Here is a 19,119-nt window from a genome sequence, read left to right on the forward strand (position 1 = left end):
CTACACTTATTTTTGACTGAGTCAAGGGCCATAACTCTGGTCTGGCTGAATAATATCTCTTACAAAACCCCAGGTGCACAACTTCACATGCTGAACAATATCCTTGTTATTTTTCGTAATCCTGGGTCAAATACTTTTTGAGATACTTGTAACACAAACTTAGTCCCTTTTTATGCGTATTTTTGACTAAGTCAAAGGCTGTAACTCCAGTCTGGCTGAAACTGAAACTGAAACTGATTTATTTGATTAAATGCCTATTTTTACGTAAAACATATTCAATGGCGTTTTATAAATACATCAAAAATACAACAAAAATTATTACATTTTAAATGACATATGACATAAATGAGCATAAATATCGTTGTAAATAAACTATTTAGTAAGCATTTAACAAAAGATCAGGCATCAGATAAGATTAATAAAATATTAGAGTATTAACATTTAGTAAGATAGCTGTTTGTTATTAAGTAAGAATAAGTGGGTATAGCGACATGTCCAGAAGTTATTACAAACAACCGTATTTTTGTATTTGTTGTAAAATCGTTCATATTCGAATGTATTTACACAATAAAATCATCCAGTTCACGTTACTTCAATCTCATAAAAGTCACAGTCACAGTCTCTAAAAGAGTGCAAAATAATTTCCAAAATAATGAGATTTCAACTTCTTTTTGAAAACATCTATTGTGTCTGAGTTCCTTATTTCGAAAGGCAATTCATTCCAGAGTTTAGGTCCAACAGTACCAAAACTTCTGTCGCTGAACGTTTTGCGCTTGTTGAAAGGAACAACGAAACACCCAGTAACGGAATTTGAAGAACGCAAGTTCCTTGTCTGTGTTTGTTTTATGAGAAGTTCAGAAAGATATTCTGGAGAGTTTCCAACTGAACAATTATACATGTAGGTGAGCATTTTGAATGTGATTCTGGCTTTGATTGGTAGCCAGTGAAGATCATACAGCGCTTGCTTGGAACTGTCATATTTTCTTTGATTTAGGACCAATTTTGCACACATGTTCTGAATTCGTTGAATTTTGTTTACTTCGCTTTGAGCAATACCATACAAAATGACATTACAATAATCTAAATGGGATATCACCAATGACAGCACAAGGGTTTCGGCTGTGTAAGATCCCAGGTGCACAACCTCCCATGCTGAATAACAATTCTCTGAGGTTTGATGTATCTGAGTCAAATATTTTTTGAGATATCCATGACACAAATTCAGGACATAATACATAATAAGAAGTTACAAAGTTGATTAAAAGTATTTCTATTTTTTGCTCTATTGGGAGAGGACCTTATAATGCTGCTACATACTAAGTTTGATGGAGTGGTTCATGAGAAGAATTCAAAACAAGAGGGTCATGATGGCCCTATATCGCTCATCTGAGTAGAGTTGTTTGCTAGAACAAATTTCTTAGCTAAACTTTAAAAACAAGAAAATTAGGAGAGTAGGTCAAGGTAAAGATTATGCAAGATTACTTTTGAAATCTGTAAAAAAATATTACAGGTGGTCCAAATCCTTTTGCTGTAGCTTAGAAAACAAGAAAGTAGGTCAGTAGGTCATATTGATGATCACTGAAAGTCTGTTTAAAGATCGGCATGCAAAAATATACATGTCATCCAAATAACAAAGCTGTATCTTAAAAAACAAGAAAGTAGGTCAGTAGGTCAAATTCAAGCTTACTGAAAATCAGTTTTAAGATCGGTGTGCAAAACTGTATATGACATCCAAATTTCAAGGCTGTATCTTAAACAAGAGGGCCATAATGGCCCTATATCGCTCACCTGTTATCATTGCACTTAAGGACAAGAAAGTCGAACAAGAGCTGTCAGTGGACAGCACGCTCAACTATTCTCAGTGCTTGATAGTATAATATAAGCTATGAGTAAAACTTTAACATTACAATAGGCATATTCTAAGTCGAAAAGGGGCCATAATTCAGTCAAAATGCTTGATAGAGTTGCCTCCTCCTTTTTACAGACTGAGGTCATGAAGGTAAACAAGTATGCAAAATATGAAAGCAATATCTCAATGGACTTTGAAAATATTTGGGGTGGTACGCAAACTTTAACATTTATTCTAAGTCGAAAAGGGGCCATAATTCAGTCAAAATGCTTGATAGAGTTGCCTCCTCCTTTTTACTGACTGGGGTCATGATGGTAAACAAGTATGCAAAATATGAAAGCAATATCTCAATAGACTTTGAAAACATTTGGAGTGGTATGCAAACTTTAACATTTATTCTAAGTTGAAAAGGGGCCATAATCCAGTCAAAATGCTTGATAGAGTTGCCTCCTCCTTTTTACAGACTGAGGTCATGATGGTAAACAAGTATGCAAAATATGAAAGCAATATCTCAATGGACTTTGAAAATATTTGGGGTGGTACGCAAACTTTAACATTAGTGTGACGCGCACGCTCATGCTAATGCTCACGCCGACGCCAGGGCGAGTAGGATAGCTCCCCTATTCTTTGAATAGTCGAGCTAAAAATCATAATCAAGATCAATCAAAAGGATTATGAGAAAATATAGTTAAATTTTCTTTAAGTTACTACAAATAAAATTATTTTCAAATCAGGCCAGTAGTTTCATACAAGAAGTTTTCTGTATAGCCATATGGGAAAATAAGCCCCTCCCCCAGGTGGCCACCTTTTCAACAAGGGATTTGGTAGAGGGTCACCCAAGAAACATTTGTGAAAAATTATTTTGACAACGGATCAGCAGTTTCTGATAAAAAGATTTTCAAAGTTCTATAAAGGCATATAGGGAAAATAAGCAAAACCCCTTGGGGACATGTTTTTCGCTGAATCAAAATTATTTGAAGGAATATAGTAGACGGTCACCCAAGAAACACTAGTCTTGTGTAAAATTGTTTTGAAATCAGTTTTCTATATAGCCATAAGTCCAAAGGACAGGAACAACACAGGGAAGAAATTTAACCAAAAAGGAAAGAAAATTCTATCAAGTTACAGATATGTCAAAATACACCTAAAAATTGGAGGTACCATCCATGTTGTACCACAGAAAAGTGGTCTCGGTTTTTCCCTACCACCAGTAATAAAAAAGTTACTAAACAAGAGATCACAGAGTGATCTTGGCGCCCACCAATGTGCCATTTTTGAGTGTTCCAAATTTTAAGACTTACTGACTACCTCAAGGTCAAATTTCATTTCCGTACACAACACTGTGCATGTGGTCCAAATTCGAAAGCTGTAGCTTGAGAAATGTGAAAGTAGGTCACCCGGTCAATGTCAAGGTCAAAGTTTGTTTCGGTACACAATCCTATGCATGTGGTCTAAATTTGAAGCCTGAAGCTACAGAAATGTGAAAGTAGGTCACTAGGTCAATCTTAAGGTCAAAGTTCATTTTGGTACACAAAACTATGCAAGTGGTCCAAATTCGAAGGCTGTAGCTTGCGAAATGTAAAAGTAGGTCACTAGGTCAAAATCAAGGTCAAATTCTATTTCGGAATACAAAACTATGCATGCGGTCCAAATTTGAAGCCTGTACCTTAAATATGTGAAAGTAGGTCACTAGGTCACTGTAAAGGTCAAAGTTCATTTTGGTACAAAAAACTATGCAAGTGGTCCAAATTTGAAGGCTGTAGCTTGAGAAATGTAAAAGTAGGTCACTAGGTCAAAATCATGGTCAAATTCTATTTCAGAATACAAAACTATGCATGTGGTCCAAATTTGAAGCCTGTACCTTAAAATGTGAAAGTAGGTCACTAGGTCAATGTGAAGGTCAAAGTTTTTTTCGGTACACAAAACTATGCATGTGGTCCAAATTTGAAGGCTGTAGCTTGAGAAATGTGAAAGTAGGTCACTAGGTCAAAATCAATGTCAAATTTCACTTTGAAACACGGTACTATGCATATGGTCCAAATTTGACGCCTGTACCTTCAAAAATGTGAAAGTAGGTCACTAGGTCAAAATCAAGGTCAAAGTTTTTTCCAGTGCACAAAACTATGCATGTGGTCCAAATTTGAAGGCTGTAGCTACAGAAATGTGAAAGTAGGTCACTAGGTCAAAATCAAGGTCAACTCATGTCAAGGTTCATCTTGCCACTCAAAAATATACACGTGGTCCAAATTTGAAGGCTGTAGCTACAGAAATGTGAAAGTAGGTCACTAGGTCAAAATCAAGGTCAACTCATGTCAAGGTTCATCTTGCCACTCAAAAATATACATGTGGTTCAAATTTGAATGTTGTAGTTATTGACAAGAACATTTTAAAAGCTTTTCCCTATATAAGTCTATATGAACCATGTGATCCCCGGGGCGGGGCCATTTTTGACCCTAGGGCGATAATTTGAACAAACTTGGTAGAGAACCACTAGATGATGCTACATTACAAGTATCAAAGCCTTAGGCTTTGTGGTTTGGACAAGAAGATTTTCAAAGTTTTTCCTTATATAAGTCTATGTAAACCATATGACCCCCAGGGCGGGGCCATATTTGACCCTAGGAGTAAAAGATGAACAATCTTAGTTGAAGACCACTAGATGATGTCACATACAAAATATCAAAGCCCTAGGCCCAGTGGTTTTGGACAAGGGGTTATTCAAAGTTTTTCCCTATATAAGTCATTATAAACTATGTGACCCCCAGGGCGGGGCCATATTTGACCCCAGAGAAATAATTTGAATCATCTTGGTAGAGGACCACTAGATGATGCTTCAAACCAAATATCAAAGCCCTAGGCTCTGTGGTTTTGGATAAGAAGGTTTTCAAAGTTTTTCCCTATATAAATCTATGTAAAATATAGAAATAAACAAAGGGCCATAACTCACTCATAAATTGTTGAACCAGTCTGATTTTCAGGGGGACACAACTAGGGTACCAAAACATCATTCTGACAAAGTTTGGTCAAAATCCCCCCAGTAGTTTCTGAGGAGATGCGATAACGAGAAATTGTTAACGGACGGACGGACGGACGGACCACGGACGCAGAGTGATTTTAATAGCCCACCATCTGATGATGGTGGGCTAATAAGCTATTTATAGTAACATACAAGATGGCCAAGATGGCCCTAGGTCGCTCACCTAAGAAACACACCATAACAGTGTAAAACATGTTTGACCTAGTGTTTTCATGGAAAAAAATATTCTGACCAATTTTCATTAAGATTGGACCAAAAAATTGGTCTCTTGCGATAAAACAAGCATTTTCTTAGATATAACCTAGTTTTTGACCCTAGATGACCCATGTTCAAACTCGACCTAGATTTTATTAAGGCAATCATTCTGACCAAAATTCATGAAGATCAATTGAAAACTACAGCCTCTATCACATACACAAGTTTTTTCTTTGATTTGACCAAGTGACCTAGTTTTTGACCTCAGATGACCCATATTCAAATTCGACCTAGATGTCATTAAGGCAATCATCCTGACCAAATTTCATAAAAATCAATTGAAAAAAAACAGTCTCTATCACATACACAAGATTTTTCTTTAATTTGACCTAGTGACCTAGTTTTTGACCTCAGATAACCCATATTCAAATTCGACCTAGACTTCATCAAGGCAATCACTCTGACCAAATTTCATGAAGATCAATTGAAAAATACCGCCTCTATCGCATACACAAGGTTTTTCTTTGATTTGACCTAGTGACCTAGTTTTTGACCCGAGATGACCCATTTTCGAACTCGGCCTAGATTTCATCAAGGTTATCATTCTGACCAATATTCATGAAGAATAATTGAAAAATACAGCCTCTATCGCATACACAAGGTTTTTCTTTGATTTGACCTAGTGACCTAGTTTTTAACCTGAGATGACCCATTTTCGAATTCGGCCTAGATTTCATCAAGGTTATCATTCTGACCAATAATCATGAAGATTAATTGAAAAATACAGCCTCTATCGCATACACAAGGTTTTTCTTTGATTTGACCTAGTGACCTAGTTTTTGACCCGAGATGACCCATTTTCGAACTCGGCCTAGATTTCATCAAGATAATCATTCTGACCAAATTTCATGAAGATCAGTTGGACAATACAGCCTCTATCGCATACACAAGCTAAATGTTGACGGACAGACGACAGAAAGACAGACGCCGGACATCGAGTGATCAGAAAAACTCACCTGAGCTAAAAAGGGAAGTAATTAAAAAAAAAATATTGTAAGTGAACAAAAGAAGGATCTGCCAAATAATAACAAGAGCACTGCAATGCAACACAAATGCAGAGCAATATACACATAAAACAAAGTGTGACCTTGACCTTGAAGTGAGCCGTCCAAAACATGAGCTCTGCACGTCATTTCGATGAGGTGAACATTTGTGTCAGGTTTCTTTGAAATTCTTCAAGGGGTTCAAGAGTTACAGAGCGGAAGGGAAATTGCTAACCAATAGACAGACAAACAGATGGACACCGAGGCCATAACATAACAGGTCTCTTTGGGCGTATAAAAAGGAATCGAGATCTTATGGTGATACAGGTTGTGTGCAAGTTTGGTTAAAATCAAATCATAAATGAAGCTGCTATTGTGCAGACAAGGTCAAAATAGCTAATGTTGGCCCTTTCAGGGGCCATAACTCTGGAACCCATTAGGGGAACTGGCCAGTTCAAGAAAAGAATCGAGATCTTATGGTGACACAAGTTTTGTGCAAGTTTGATTAAATTCAAATCATAAATGAAGCTGCTATTGTGCAGACAAGGTCAAAATAGCTAATTCTGGCCGTATTAAGGGCGATAACTCTGGAACCCATAATGAAATCTGGCCAGTTCAAAAAAGGAACCAAGATCTTATGTTGATACAAGTTGTGTGCAAGTTTGGTTAAAATAAAATCATAAATGAAGCTGCTATTGTGCAGACAAGGTCAAAATAGCTAATTCTGGCCCTTTCAGGGGCCATAACTCTGGAACCCATAATGGAATCTGGCCAGTTCAAGAAAGGAACCAAGATCTTATAGTGATACAAGTTGTGTGCAAGTTTGGTTAAAATAAAATCATAAATGAAACCACTATCGTGCAGGCAAGAAATTGTTGACGCACGGACGGACGGACGGACTGACAACGGACGAAGGGTTATCACAAAAGCTCACCCTGTCGCTATGTGACAGGTGAGGTAATAAAAAATTAAAAAATTTGAAATCCACTAATTTACATCTCCATAAACAGCGGTTTTGGCCAAAACAACGAATTTCATGTTGACGAAATTAAATGATTTCAGAGTATGGACCGGACACAAAATTGCTGTCGGATGGACAGACGGAATGACAGATGGAAAAGTGCATTCCTACAGTCCCCAAAACTGGTTTTCAACTAGTAGGTGAGTAAAAATGATCCTACATCCTTAACAGACAAACCATGTCGCTGACATGCTTATCACTTCAATTCTACTAGTTAATAGATACAGATGGAGTTGCAAAACAGCTGAACAACATTCCTGATATGGACGTACAAAGGTGTGTTAATTTCTTTATTTTTTCTAATTAAACAGAGAAAATTGTTTGCATTTATACCTGCATGTATTGTCATTGCTATCGGCTGCCTAGTTTAGATCCTTTACAATTGTAACATCACAGTACTAAGAAGCTTCATTCAGTCTGAATTAAGTGTATTGTAGCTTATAATAATATTAATTTGGTAACGTAGAAATACATTTATTATGGATGTGACAACATGCGGGAAGCACATTGATACATAATTAAAAAATATTCCAAATGATCTTGTCTTTCAACTTTATGTTCCTTGTTATTTTTACATTTGTATATTTTAAAAAGTTGTTGTTGTTGTGGCTGTTGTTTGCAGCTGTCTTTATTTCTTAGATAATTTTATTTCAAGTGATTATTATATTAACAAAATGGGCAGTGCCCTACTGTGTTGTTATATCTTACTTGTCTGTTTGTTTATCTATGTGAGTGAGTAATGTGTGTGTGTGTGTGTTTGTCTTTTGTACGTGAGTGTCTGCGCTGCTGTGGTCTACGTTGTAGGTTAACTGTGATTATGGAACGTAGCATTCCCTTTTGAATATTCATCCTTATTCTACTTTCCCCTTCAACCACCCCCCACTTTCTACCCCCTACCCCTTCCACCCCCTTTTTCAAGATTTTGCATAAAATTAAAATGTACTTGTTGGATTTTTGAAGCACCCCATCTATATTTTTCCGTTACAGCTTCTTTTTATTTTGGGCCTACTTGGGCCTACTTTGCAAATGTGTGGCTCTGTGGCTGTGTTTGTGGTGCTCTGTGCTTCCGAGAAATTTACCCTTACCTTTTATCTTTTGAAAATACAGCAATTTATCAGCTTTTAAGCATTTGACTGACATAGAATACAAACAAGGGCTATCCGTAAAACAGCACGCTCCACTATTCGGCGATCTGACAGTAAAATGAATATAATATTATGTCTCAATAAGAGACCTCTACTTTAAAGGAAGATACACCAAGGGGCACAATTCTGTCAAGAACACAAATGAGAGTTATTGGGATTGTTACCACACATGCAGATGATGATGGTAAAGATATATTTTGAGTTTCAAGTCATAATCTTATATAGTACCAAAGTTATGTCAGGAAAATGAAGTTTGTCAAAATATTCAAGTATGAAAGGGGCATAATTTGGTCAAAAATACAATCAGAGTTATGGGGATTGTAACCACACATGCAGATGATGATGATAAAGATACCTTTTAAGTTTCAAGCCTTTATCTTATATTGTACTAAAGTTATATCCAGAAAGCGAAGATTGCCAAAAACTTTAAGTATGAAAGGGGCATAATTCTGTCAAAAACACAATAAGAGTTATGGGGATTGTAACCACACATGCAGATAATGATTATAAAGAAATATTTTTAATTTCAAGTCATTATCTTTTTAAAGTACCAAAGATATGTCTATAAATGAAGCTTTAGAAAATATTTAGCATGAAAATAATTCCAAGTATAACAACTTTGTGACTTAATTTGACCTTGGGTATAATGGGCCCAGCCCCTGCACATACTTTGTTTGTATACTGGTAAGATATAAGCAATAGTAACAAAGATATGATAGAAAAACAAAGGTTGCCAAAAAACTTTGACCTTAAAAATAACCTAAGTATAACACCTTGGTGACCTTGACCTTATGTATAATGGGCCCAGCCCCTGCACATACTTTGTTTGTATGCTGGACAATGTTTATGTGAAGCTACAGTAAGATATATGCAATAGTAACAAAGAGATGACAAAAAAACAAAGGTTGAAGAAAAACTTTAACCAAGAAAGCTAAAGCTGACGCCGATGCCTGGACGAGTAGAATAGCCCCCCTATTCTCCGAATAGTGCAGCTAAAAATACGCTATCATGTGGTTGTGATGGCAGCCATTTTAGATTTCTATAAATAGAAAAAAATGTAAAACGGCATGGAGCGGAAACCATTAGATATTGTGCATACTCTACTACCCAATGAACAAAATAAAGCAAAAGAACATTGAATAAACCCCACTACAAGATGTCATCCAGTGGATTCTCATTTACTGTATCCTAAAGAACAAAAAAATTTTAACTACAAAAATACTTTGTATCTACTCCACTGCACGGTTCAGTTTAAGTTCTACTGGACTACAGTGTTGAACAATTCTTACAGCTAATGAATATAACCCTGTGCTCTCAAAGAGGTAGTCCCGAGGCCAAACCAGTTTACGTAAGTCTTCAGCAACAGATTGTTTACATGTAAACAGATACGTCTTCAACAGCATCAACTGACGTCTCAAACTCTGAAAACATAGCATGAAACAATTATCATATTACATCCAAATTGGCAATATTTAGAATGCTATGAAAACAAGAATGATGTTAACAGTGTATGACAAATGAACCCTGAAACTGCTTGAAACAATAGAACATGAAATGCCCTCTTTGATGCATTCAATAAGGCAAAACAATGACATAATTATCATATTCTAACAACCAGGTTAAAAAGTTTCAAGAATAAGCTATTTACAGTAGCAACAAAGGGAAGTAAGTTTTGTTTTTCTAAGTCCACAAAAAAACTCCTTACCAGGTAGAGATACCTTAAAATACACCTAAAATTTGAAAGTAACATCATCACAGAAAAGTGGTACTGATTTTTCCTTACAGTCAATCATAAAAAAGTTACAATACGTCATTTATAGTAACAACAAAGGGAAGTTAATCCTAAAACAAGAGGGTCATGGTGACCCTATAGTGCTCACCTGTTAAACTTGACCTAGGAATCATCAAAATAAACATTCTCATCAATTTTAATGAAGATATGGTTATAAATATGGCCTCTAGAGTGTTAACAAGCTTTTCCTTTGACTTAAGCAGGTGCCCTAGTTTATGACCCCACATGACCCATTTTCAAATCTGGCCTAGGAATCTTCAGGATAAACATTTTCACTAAGTTTCATGAAGATAGGGTCATAAATGTGGCCTCTAGGGTGTAAACAAGCTTTTCCTTCGATCTGACCTGGCGACCTAGTTTGATCCCACATGACCCAGTTTCGAACTTGGCCTAGAGACCATCAAGATAACCATTCTGTGCAAGTTTGTATCAAATCAAAACATAAAACAGAAACTTTGCCCCTTTAAGGGTCAGTAACTCTAGAACCCATAATGAAATTAGCCTGCTTTCGAAAGGAACTGAGATCTTATTGTGACTTAAGTTGTGTGTAAGTGTGGTTAAAATCAAAGATAAAATCTCACTTCTATCTTGTTCACAAGGAAAACATTAACAAATTTTGGTTCTTTCAGGGGTCAGTCAGGAGCCATAACTCTGAGACCTATGATTGCATCTGACCAATTCATCACAGAATCCAAGATCTATTGTTCTTAAAGATAGTTTGCAAGTTTGTATCAAATCAAACCATAAATAAAGTCTATATATGGCTACAAAAGCCAAAATAGCGCAAATTTTGGCCCTTTTAGGAGTTATAACTGTGGAATCCATGATGGGATCTGGCCAGTTTTCGAAAGGAACTGAGATATTATGCCAATACAAGTTGTATGCAAGTTTGATTAAAACTGATTGCAAAATATGGTCTTTTACATGTTCACAAGCCAAAATAGCTCATTTTGGCCCTTTAACGGGCCATTACTCTAGAACCATGATGGGATCTGGCCAAAAGGAACCGAGATATTATGCCAACACAAGTTGTGTGCAAGTTTGATTAAAATCAATTACAAAATGTGGTTTCTATCATGTTCACAAGAAACTGTGGACGGACGGACGATAGACGAAGGGCGATCACAAACAGCTGAGCTAAAACAAAAATTTCTATGTCCACACAAAAATCCTTACCAGGTAGCGATAGGTCAAAATAATCTAGAAATTGGATGTAACATGTATGTTGTATTACAGAAAGGGGGTACAGCCAGTAATAAAAAAGTTACAATATAAGCTATTTATAGTAACAACAAAGGGAAGTAATTCTAAATTAGGGACCTGGTTCTTGCACATGACACTCCGTCTCATGATGGTGAACAATTGTGCCAAGATACATCGGAATCCTTCCATGCAAGAAGAAGAAATGCTCCAGACAAAGTCATTCTTGTATCTGACCTAATTGGCCTCTTAAGTGTGACCTTGACCTCAGAGCTAGGGGTATGGATCTTGTGCATGACATGTCGTCTCATTATCAGGAACATTTGTACCAAGTAATTTCAAAATCCCTTGATGAATGGCAGAGTTATGAACTGGACATAAAATAGACCCTGTTAACCTTTGACTTATAAGTGTGACCTTGACCTTGGAGCTACGGGTCTGGGACTTGTACATGACACATTGTCTCATTATGGTAAACATTTATGTCAAGCTATTTCAAAATCCCTTCATGAATGGCAGAGTTATGGACCAGACACAAAACAGACACTGTTAACATTTGACCTCTAAGTGTGACCTTGGCCTTGGAGCTAGGGGTTTGGTTCTTGAGCATGACATGTCGTCTCATTATGGTGAACATTTATGCCAAGTTATTTCAAAATCTCTTCATGGATGGCAGAGTTATGGTCCGGACACGAAGTGTGATGGACGGACGAATAGAAGGATGCAGCCTATTTCTATATCCACCATTTTTCTTCGAAAAAGGCGGGGGATAATAATTATGGGTCATTTACCAGCCATAAGTGACCTCTGTATCAAATGTGATCTTAGACCAAAGCATTCTTCAGTTATTTGGCAAAAAAGTTCTACTGTTCTGGGTCAATGTGATCTTGACCTTTGACCTACTGACTTCAAAATCAATAGGGGTCATTTGCTGGTCATGATCAACTTCTCTATTAAGTTTCGTGATCCTAGGCCCAAGCATTCTCAAGTAATCGTCCAGAAGCAGTTTAAATGTTCTGGGTCACTGTAACCTTGACCTTTGACCTACTGACCTCAAAATCAATAGGGGTCATCTGCTGTCATGACCAACCTTCCTATTAAGTTTTGTGATCCTAGGCCTAAGTGTTCTGAAATTATCGTCCAGAAACAGTTTAACTGTTCTGGGTTACTGTGACCTTGACCTTTGACCTAATAACTTCAAAATCAGTCGGAGTCATCTGCTGGTCATGACCAACCTCCCTATTAATTTTCATGATCCTAGGCCCAAGTGTTCTTGAGTTATCGTCCAAAAACCGACTGGTCTACGGACTGAACGACATATCGTCTGACCGACATCCGCAAAACAATATAACCCACCTTCTTCGAAGTAGGGCATAAAGAAGTCCACAATAGGGCCATAACTACATAAAAACAAGAATGTCACAATATATGCCCGTCACAGCAAATTTCTTTACACTAGCACCTGTATTTGCAAATGGAATTTTAATTTTGTGGTTGTTCAGTAATTATTGTAATTCTTTTGTTTTTCCAAAGAAGTATAAAATACATAGAATGGCAATTGGCTATAATCTCGCGTCCGAGCATGATTCAGCGTTATCTTAGTGAAGCGAGCATGGAGTTGCAATTTGTACCTTTAAAACTACATGTAAAATACGTGTTGGCTTCTAAAACAACATTTATTTAATATAGAATAGTCTTAAGCACAAATTACACGGTTCTTACTATCCAAAAAAAAGCGTGGTCATACGGTGATAATTGATTAATTGACAGTCATTCTTTCGCATACAAAATGGCACGTGGAGAACTTCCGGTAACGAGATCTCGTTTGCAGCCGCGGGATGTTGGCGAGATTTCCTCTATATGCCTTTCAAGTTGCCGATCTATTTATTTTTATAACTCTTTGGTTTTTCTAAGTCCACAAAAAAACTCCTTATCAGGTAGAGATACCTTAAAATACAGCTAAAATTTGAAAGAAACATCTATGTTGTACCACAGAAAAGTGGTCTTGGTTTTTCCCTACGGTCAGTTGTAAAAAAGTTACAATATAAGTTATTTATAGTAACAACAAAAGGAAGTTAATCTTTAAAAAAAAAAAAAAAAAAAAAAAATCCCTCCCAAAAAATTGTCCACACACAAATCCTTACCAGGTAGAGATAGGTCAAAATACACCACAAAATTGGATGTAACATGCATGTTGTACTACAGAAAAGTGGTCTCAATTTTTCCCTACGACTAGTAATGAAAAAGTAACAATATAAGCTATTTATAGTAACAACAAAGGGAAGTAATTCTAAAAAAGGGACCTGCGCATGACACTCAGTTTCATAATGGTGTACAATTGTGCCAAGTTACATCAATATCCCTCCATGCATGAAGAAGAAACGCTCCGGACAAAGTCATTCTTGTATCTGACCTTTGGCCTCTAAGTGTGACCTTGACGTTAGACCTAGGGACCTGGTTCTTGTGCAAGACACTCTGTCTCGTGGTGGTGAACATTTGTGCCAAGTTATATCAAAATCCCTCCAGGCATGAAGAAGAAATGCTCCGGACAAAGTTTTCATTCTTGTATCCTTTGGCCTCTAAGTGTGACCTTGACCTTAGACCTAGGGACCTGGTTCTTGTGCATGGCACTATGTCTCATGATGGTGAACAATTGTGCCAAGTTACATAAAAATCCCTCTATGCATGAAGAAGATATGCTCTGGACAAAGTCATTCTTGAATTTGATCTTCGAAAATTGTGCAAAGTTTCATCAAAATCCCTCCATGCATGAAGAAGATATGCTCCGGACAAAGTCTGTGGATGCCGCCCTCCCACCCATCCATCCGCCCGCCAGGGGCGTTCCCATAATTTCAAAGGGGCGTATAATGATTAAACATGAAATTCCCAATATCAAACACATGTCCACTTCATGCTGATGACATGTACCAAGCTTAATTTCAGTTAGATGGAAACTGTAGGAGAAGAGTTTATTTTGAATATTATAAGATTCTTAGTCACTAGTTGTAGGTGAAGATGGGAATATCTGGCTCCAGGGTAACTGTTTAGGCAATAACGAGGCTCCAAGAGACAGCACGCTTGACTATTTCGATGCTGGATAGTGAAACTGAGGAAGCTGGAGTTGTCACTGGAGTGTTTAATGACTCCGATTTGGATGAAGATATTGGATAATAGTTCGAAAATACTTGTGCCAGAGTTATGGACCATGTGTCATATGATGTGGTTGATAATGTGGATCAACTATTTTAAGTTTGAATCAAATCCACTTAGTAATAACTGAGATTGAGTGAAAGTGCATCAAAACTTTAGCCTGAAATTCTAGGTAAAAAGGGGGGACAGTTCATAAAAACCTTGTGTGAGAGTTATGGCCCTTGTGTCATATGATGTGGGTGATAATGAGGAATAACTATTTTATGTTTGAAACAAATCCATCAAGTAATTACAGAGATAAGGAGAAAGTGCTTCAAAACTTTAACCAAGGTGCGGATGCTGTCTTTCCTGACGCCTATGCTGGGTCAAGTAGGACAGCTCTCCATACTTCGTATAGTTGAGCTAAAAATTAAATCAATCAAATGACTTTCTTTTTAGAACTATATCAAATAGCAGCGTATTTAAACAAAGCGGGAAACCAACATCTGTAAACAGGAAAGACGCCATGACGTTTCAAAGACAAATGACAGAGTTTAGTTCCGGTTTTGTTTTATCCGTTGCAGTGTAACGTTATATTTTTTGATAAAATAACATTTTTTGAATCAGGAACAAAGAGGAACTGTCAAGGTATTGGATTTTCATTCCATTTTATGAAATAAAATATAAATTACTACATATAAATCTTCTACATATATATAGTTCGTAATACTTCATTTACATCACGAGAGTCATCTTACACTCCGGGGTGTAAGATGGATTTTTCCAGCACCGGTAATAATACCGGAAATCCCCATCTGGTATGCAAGAAGAAATTATGTATGACACAATGTATCATAAATTAAATGATAATAACTGTTTAGTATAAACAAGAAGCCCCAAACGGCTAGGTCGCTCACCTGAAGTGGACCTTGACCATTTAACCTTGCTTCTGACCAAGTCTGGTGAACATCCTTTAAGAAGTTCATTAAAATAAAAGTTATTTAAAGGTGTATTTTCTATATTTTGCTGTGACACTCACTCTATCCAAAAATGCTTTATCATTAGAATAAACTTCAAGAGAAGAAGTTATTTAATTTATTTTCTATTTTTAGCTCTGATGTCCCCTAAAAAGGATAAGCACCAGCCATTTGAACAAATTTGGGAGAGGACATTACAATGATGCTAAGACCAAGTTGATGATGATCCATCAAGAGGTTAATTAGAAGTTTTTCTATATTTAGCTCTAGTGATCTCTAAAAGGAGCCAAGTGCTACCATTTGAACAAGTTTGTGAGCAGACTTTACAGCGACACTACAGACCAAGTTTGATGATGATGTCATTTTAAGGTGTGTCTTTTTTTTTTTTTTAACTCTAGCAGCATCTAAAAGGGCCAAATAACCCTGCTTGAACAATTTGGGAGAGGACCTTACAGTGATGCTACAAACCTTTTCTATTTTTACTTATTTAAAAGTGATCCCTAAATGGGACCAAGCATCTAATTCGAACGAAATTTGTATGGACTTTATAAGAATGCTACAGACCAAGTTTGTTGAAGAGTGACCAAACACTTCATGGGAAAAAGTTGTTTGAAGGTATTTCTTTTTCTAGCTCTGGCCATACATGCGATAAGTTCAGAATCCCAAAACTGGAGGTTTGCTATTTTTCAGTTGGAGTTGGGGTCTCAAAACTGGAAGTTTTTTATTGACATAAATTAAGCACATGAATGCAAACTTAAAAGACAAAATCCAAAATTTTTTATTCTACTTTTAACTAGTCTATATATACAAATACTTCAAAAACCTAAAAGGATGCTATTATAAAAACTTTTAACAAGTAGCAGTTTTACTGGTAGACATTTAAATGAATTACAAATAGTGAAATTTGGAGAATTTATTTTTCGGGATCTTTTTTTCTAGGTGGCTGATTCTTAATAGTCTATTATAAGCTTGCAAAAATAGATTAACATTTAATTTGTCATATCTAAACTTTTGTTTACACTTACCTAGAACGTTTTCACCACAATTATAACTATATTGTCCAAAAAGTAGTGTGTATGTTCGGGTGAAAAAATCAGATCGCGAAAATATGTGACATTTCTATCTATCTATCTTTTCATACTGCTTTTACTGCAGTCATGTTCTTAAAATAGTAACTGGTTGGTTTTTTCCAACAATAATTTATGTGATTTCATTACCTAACAAAACTTTTCTTTAAATAATCAAAAGTTCATTTCAGCTGGGAATTATTTGGTATGACTGGGAATTTTTTGCTTCAAATTGGTAAAAACGGAGCCTAATTGGCATTGAGAATGGGCCTGATATTCGGCCCATTAGACAGGTGGAAAAAGCCCTGCTTGTCTAATCCTTTATCAAAACAAACAATTAATCATGTACATGACGTTATTAAAATTCACCTGTGAAAAACAACTCTTTCCTCCAGCTAAACAAGGACCCTAAAACAACAGCTGTCCGTAAGACAGCCAGTGCTCGACTATTCGAATTATTGTCCTAGAAGCAGGAAGATATTACCCTAAATGTGCAAAATATATATAGAGTTTCAATCGAGTATCTGCATTAATTTTGGAGACAGTAACTTGCATGCAAAATTTTAACCAGAAGTTTTAAGTTCAAAAGGGGCCATAATTTGACCAAAATGCATGTCAGAGTTATGGGACTTGATTCAATCAACTAGTTTTATAACCCCGAAGGCACATGTTAAGTTTCAATTTAATATCTGCATTTGTTATGCATGTAAAACTAACCAGAATTTTCTAGTCCAAAAGGGGGCATAATTTGCCCAAAATACATGTCAGAGTTATGGGACTTGACCCCGTGAGGTAACGGTAATTGATCTAGAAAAAGAAAAAAATAAGTTTCAAATCTATATGCATTTAAGTAATAGCTGTATGTTCTTGCACGCAAAACTTTGTCCAGGATTTTCTAAGTCCAAAAGGGGGTATAATTTGGCCAAAATGCTATCAACTAGTTTTATAACCCTAAAGACATGTGTGAAGTTTCAATTCAATATCTGCATTAGTTTTGGAGATAGTAACTTGCATGTAAAACTTTAACCAGGATTTTCTTAGTCCAAAAGGGGGCATAATTTGCTCAAAATACATGTCAGAGTTATGGAACTTGACCTAGTGAGGTTGGTAATTGACCTAGAAAAAGAAAAAATAAGTTTCAAAGCTATATGCCTTTAAATGATAGCCATATGTACTTGCATGCAAGACTTTAACCAAGGTGTGATGCCGACCCCAGGGTGGGTAGAATAGCTAGACTATTCTTCGAATAGTGAAGCTAATGATGCTACAGACCAATTTGATAAAGATCTATCAAGCTGTTCATGATTCAAACGGTTGAAAATATGAGACGGGACCCAACAATGATGTAAAAGACCATGTTTGATGAATATTGTTTTAAGAATTTTCTAGTTTAAGCTCTAGTGGCCTTTTAAAGGGGCTAAGCACCTCCCATGAATAAAACTGGGAGAAGACCTTACAGTTTGTAGGGTAAGTTTGATGAAGATCAAGCACCCCATTTGGACAAAATTAGGAGAGTACCTTATGATCATTATACAGACTAAGTTTGATGAAGATCCATCAAGCTTTTCATAAGCTGAAGTTGTTTCAAGTTTTTCTATTTTTAGCTCTAGCAGCCCCGTAAAGCAGCCAAGTGCCAACATTTGAACAAAATTGAAAGAGGAATTCATAATGATGCTTCAGATCAAGTTTGATGAAGATCCATCCAGAGGTTTGTGAGAAGTTGTCATTCAACTGCATTTTTAGCCTTAGCCCTATCAGCCCCTGAAAAGAGCCAAGTGCCACCATTTGAACATGTTTTGGAAAGGACATACTGATAACGCTACAGACAAAGTTTGATGAAGATCCATTACATGGTTCATGTGATAAGCCATTTAAAGGGTTTTTCTACTTTTAGCTTTAGCTAAAACAAGCCAAGCATCCCAAATTAAACAAATTTGTGAGGGGAATTTATAATGATGCTACAAATCAAGTTTGATGAAGATCCATCAAGTGGTTCATGAGAAGAAGCTCTAGCAGCCCCTACAAGAAGCCAAATGCCCCCATTTTGGGAGTGGACCTTATAATATTATGATACTATCTAAGTTTGATGAAGATCCATCAAGTGGTTCATGGAAATTTGTTTATATGTATTTTCAGTTTTAGCTCTAGTGGCTCCTAAAAGATTTGAGAGAGGACCTTAAAATGTAGTATGTACTAAGTTTCTTGAAGATCACAAAAGGGGTTCAGGAGAGGAAGTATTTAAAGGTATTTCTATTATAAGCTTCAGAAGCCTTTAAAATGGCTGATAGTTACCATTTGAACATAACTGGGCGAGGATGCTTATAGGGATGCTTCAAACCAAATTTGTGAGCTAAAAATAGTTAAAAGACCCTGTTTCAGGCAATGGCAAACTGTACTTCCTCAAATAATTCGCATATTTTGTAAACATAGGTGGTTTAAATTTTGCAAATCAGTTTCAAACCTGTTCATGTGTGAAGGAAAACTCTCGCACTTCGGCAAAGTTTAAATGAAGCCCTATGTGTAATTCAAAAGTGATATGTACACAATTAAGGTCAAAGGCTTTGAAAAACCTGTAGTGAGTCATTTTCACCAACAATTCCTTGCAACAAACTTGTCTTAAGTAAACAAAGCTCAGACAGTAACAAGCAATGTTGATATTTTACC

General features: G+C 36.4%; 1 protein-coding gene across 9 annotated transcripts in view; it reads right to left on the bottom strand.

The window, feature by feature from the left end:
• Positions 1–19,119, bottom strand: part of LOC123527417 (uncharacterized) — a 265,494-nt gene that overhangs the window by 45,273 nt on the left and 201,102 nt on the right. For all 9 annotated transcript variants that reach the window (XM_045306853.2, XM_045306848.2, XM_045306852.2 and 6 more), the window contains one exon: positions 9,580–9,711. In XM_045306853.2, coding sequence (XP_045162788.2) covers positions 9,580–9,711 — 132 coding nt within the window. Of the gene's footprint in view, positions 1–9,579; positions 9,712–19,119 lie in introns of those variants that run through there.

The sequence above is a fragment of the Mercenaria mercenaria genome, chromosome 14, assembly GCF_021730395.1.
Source record: "Mercenaria mercenaria strain notata chromosome 14, MADL_Memer_1, whole genome shotgun sequence".
Lineage (NCBI taxonomy): Eukaryota > Metazoa > Mollusca > Bivalvia > Venerida > Veneridae > Mercenaria > Mercenaria mercenaria.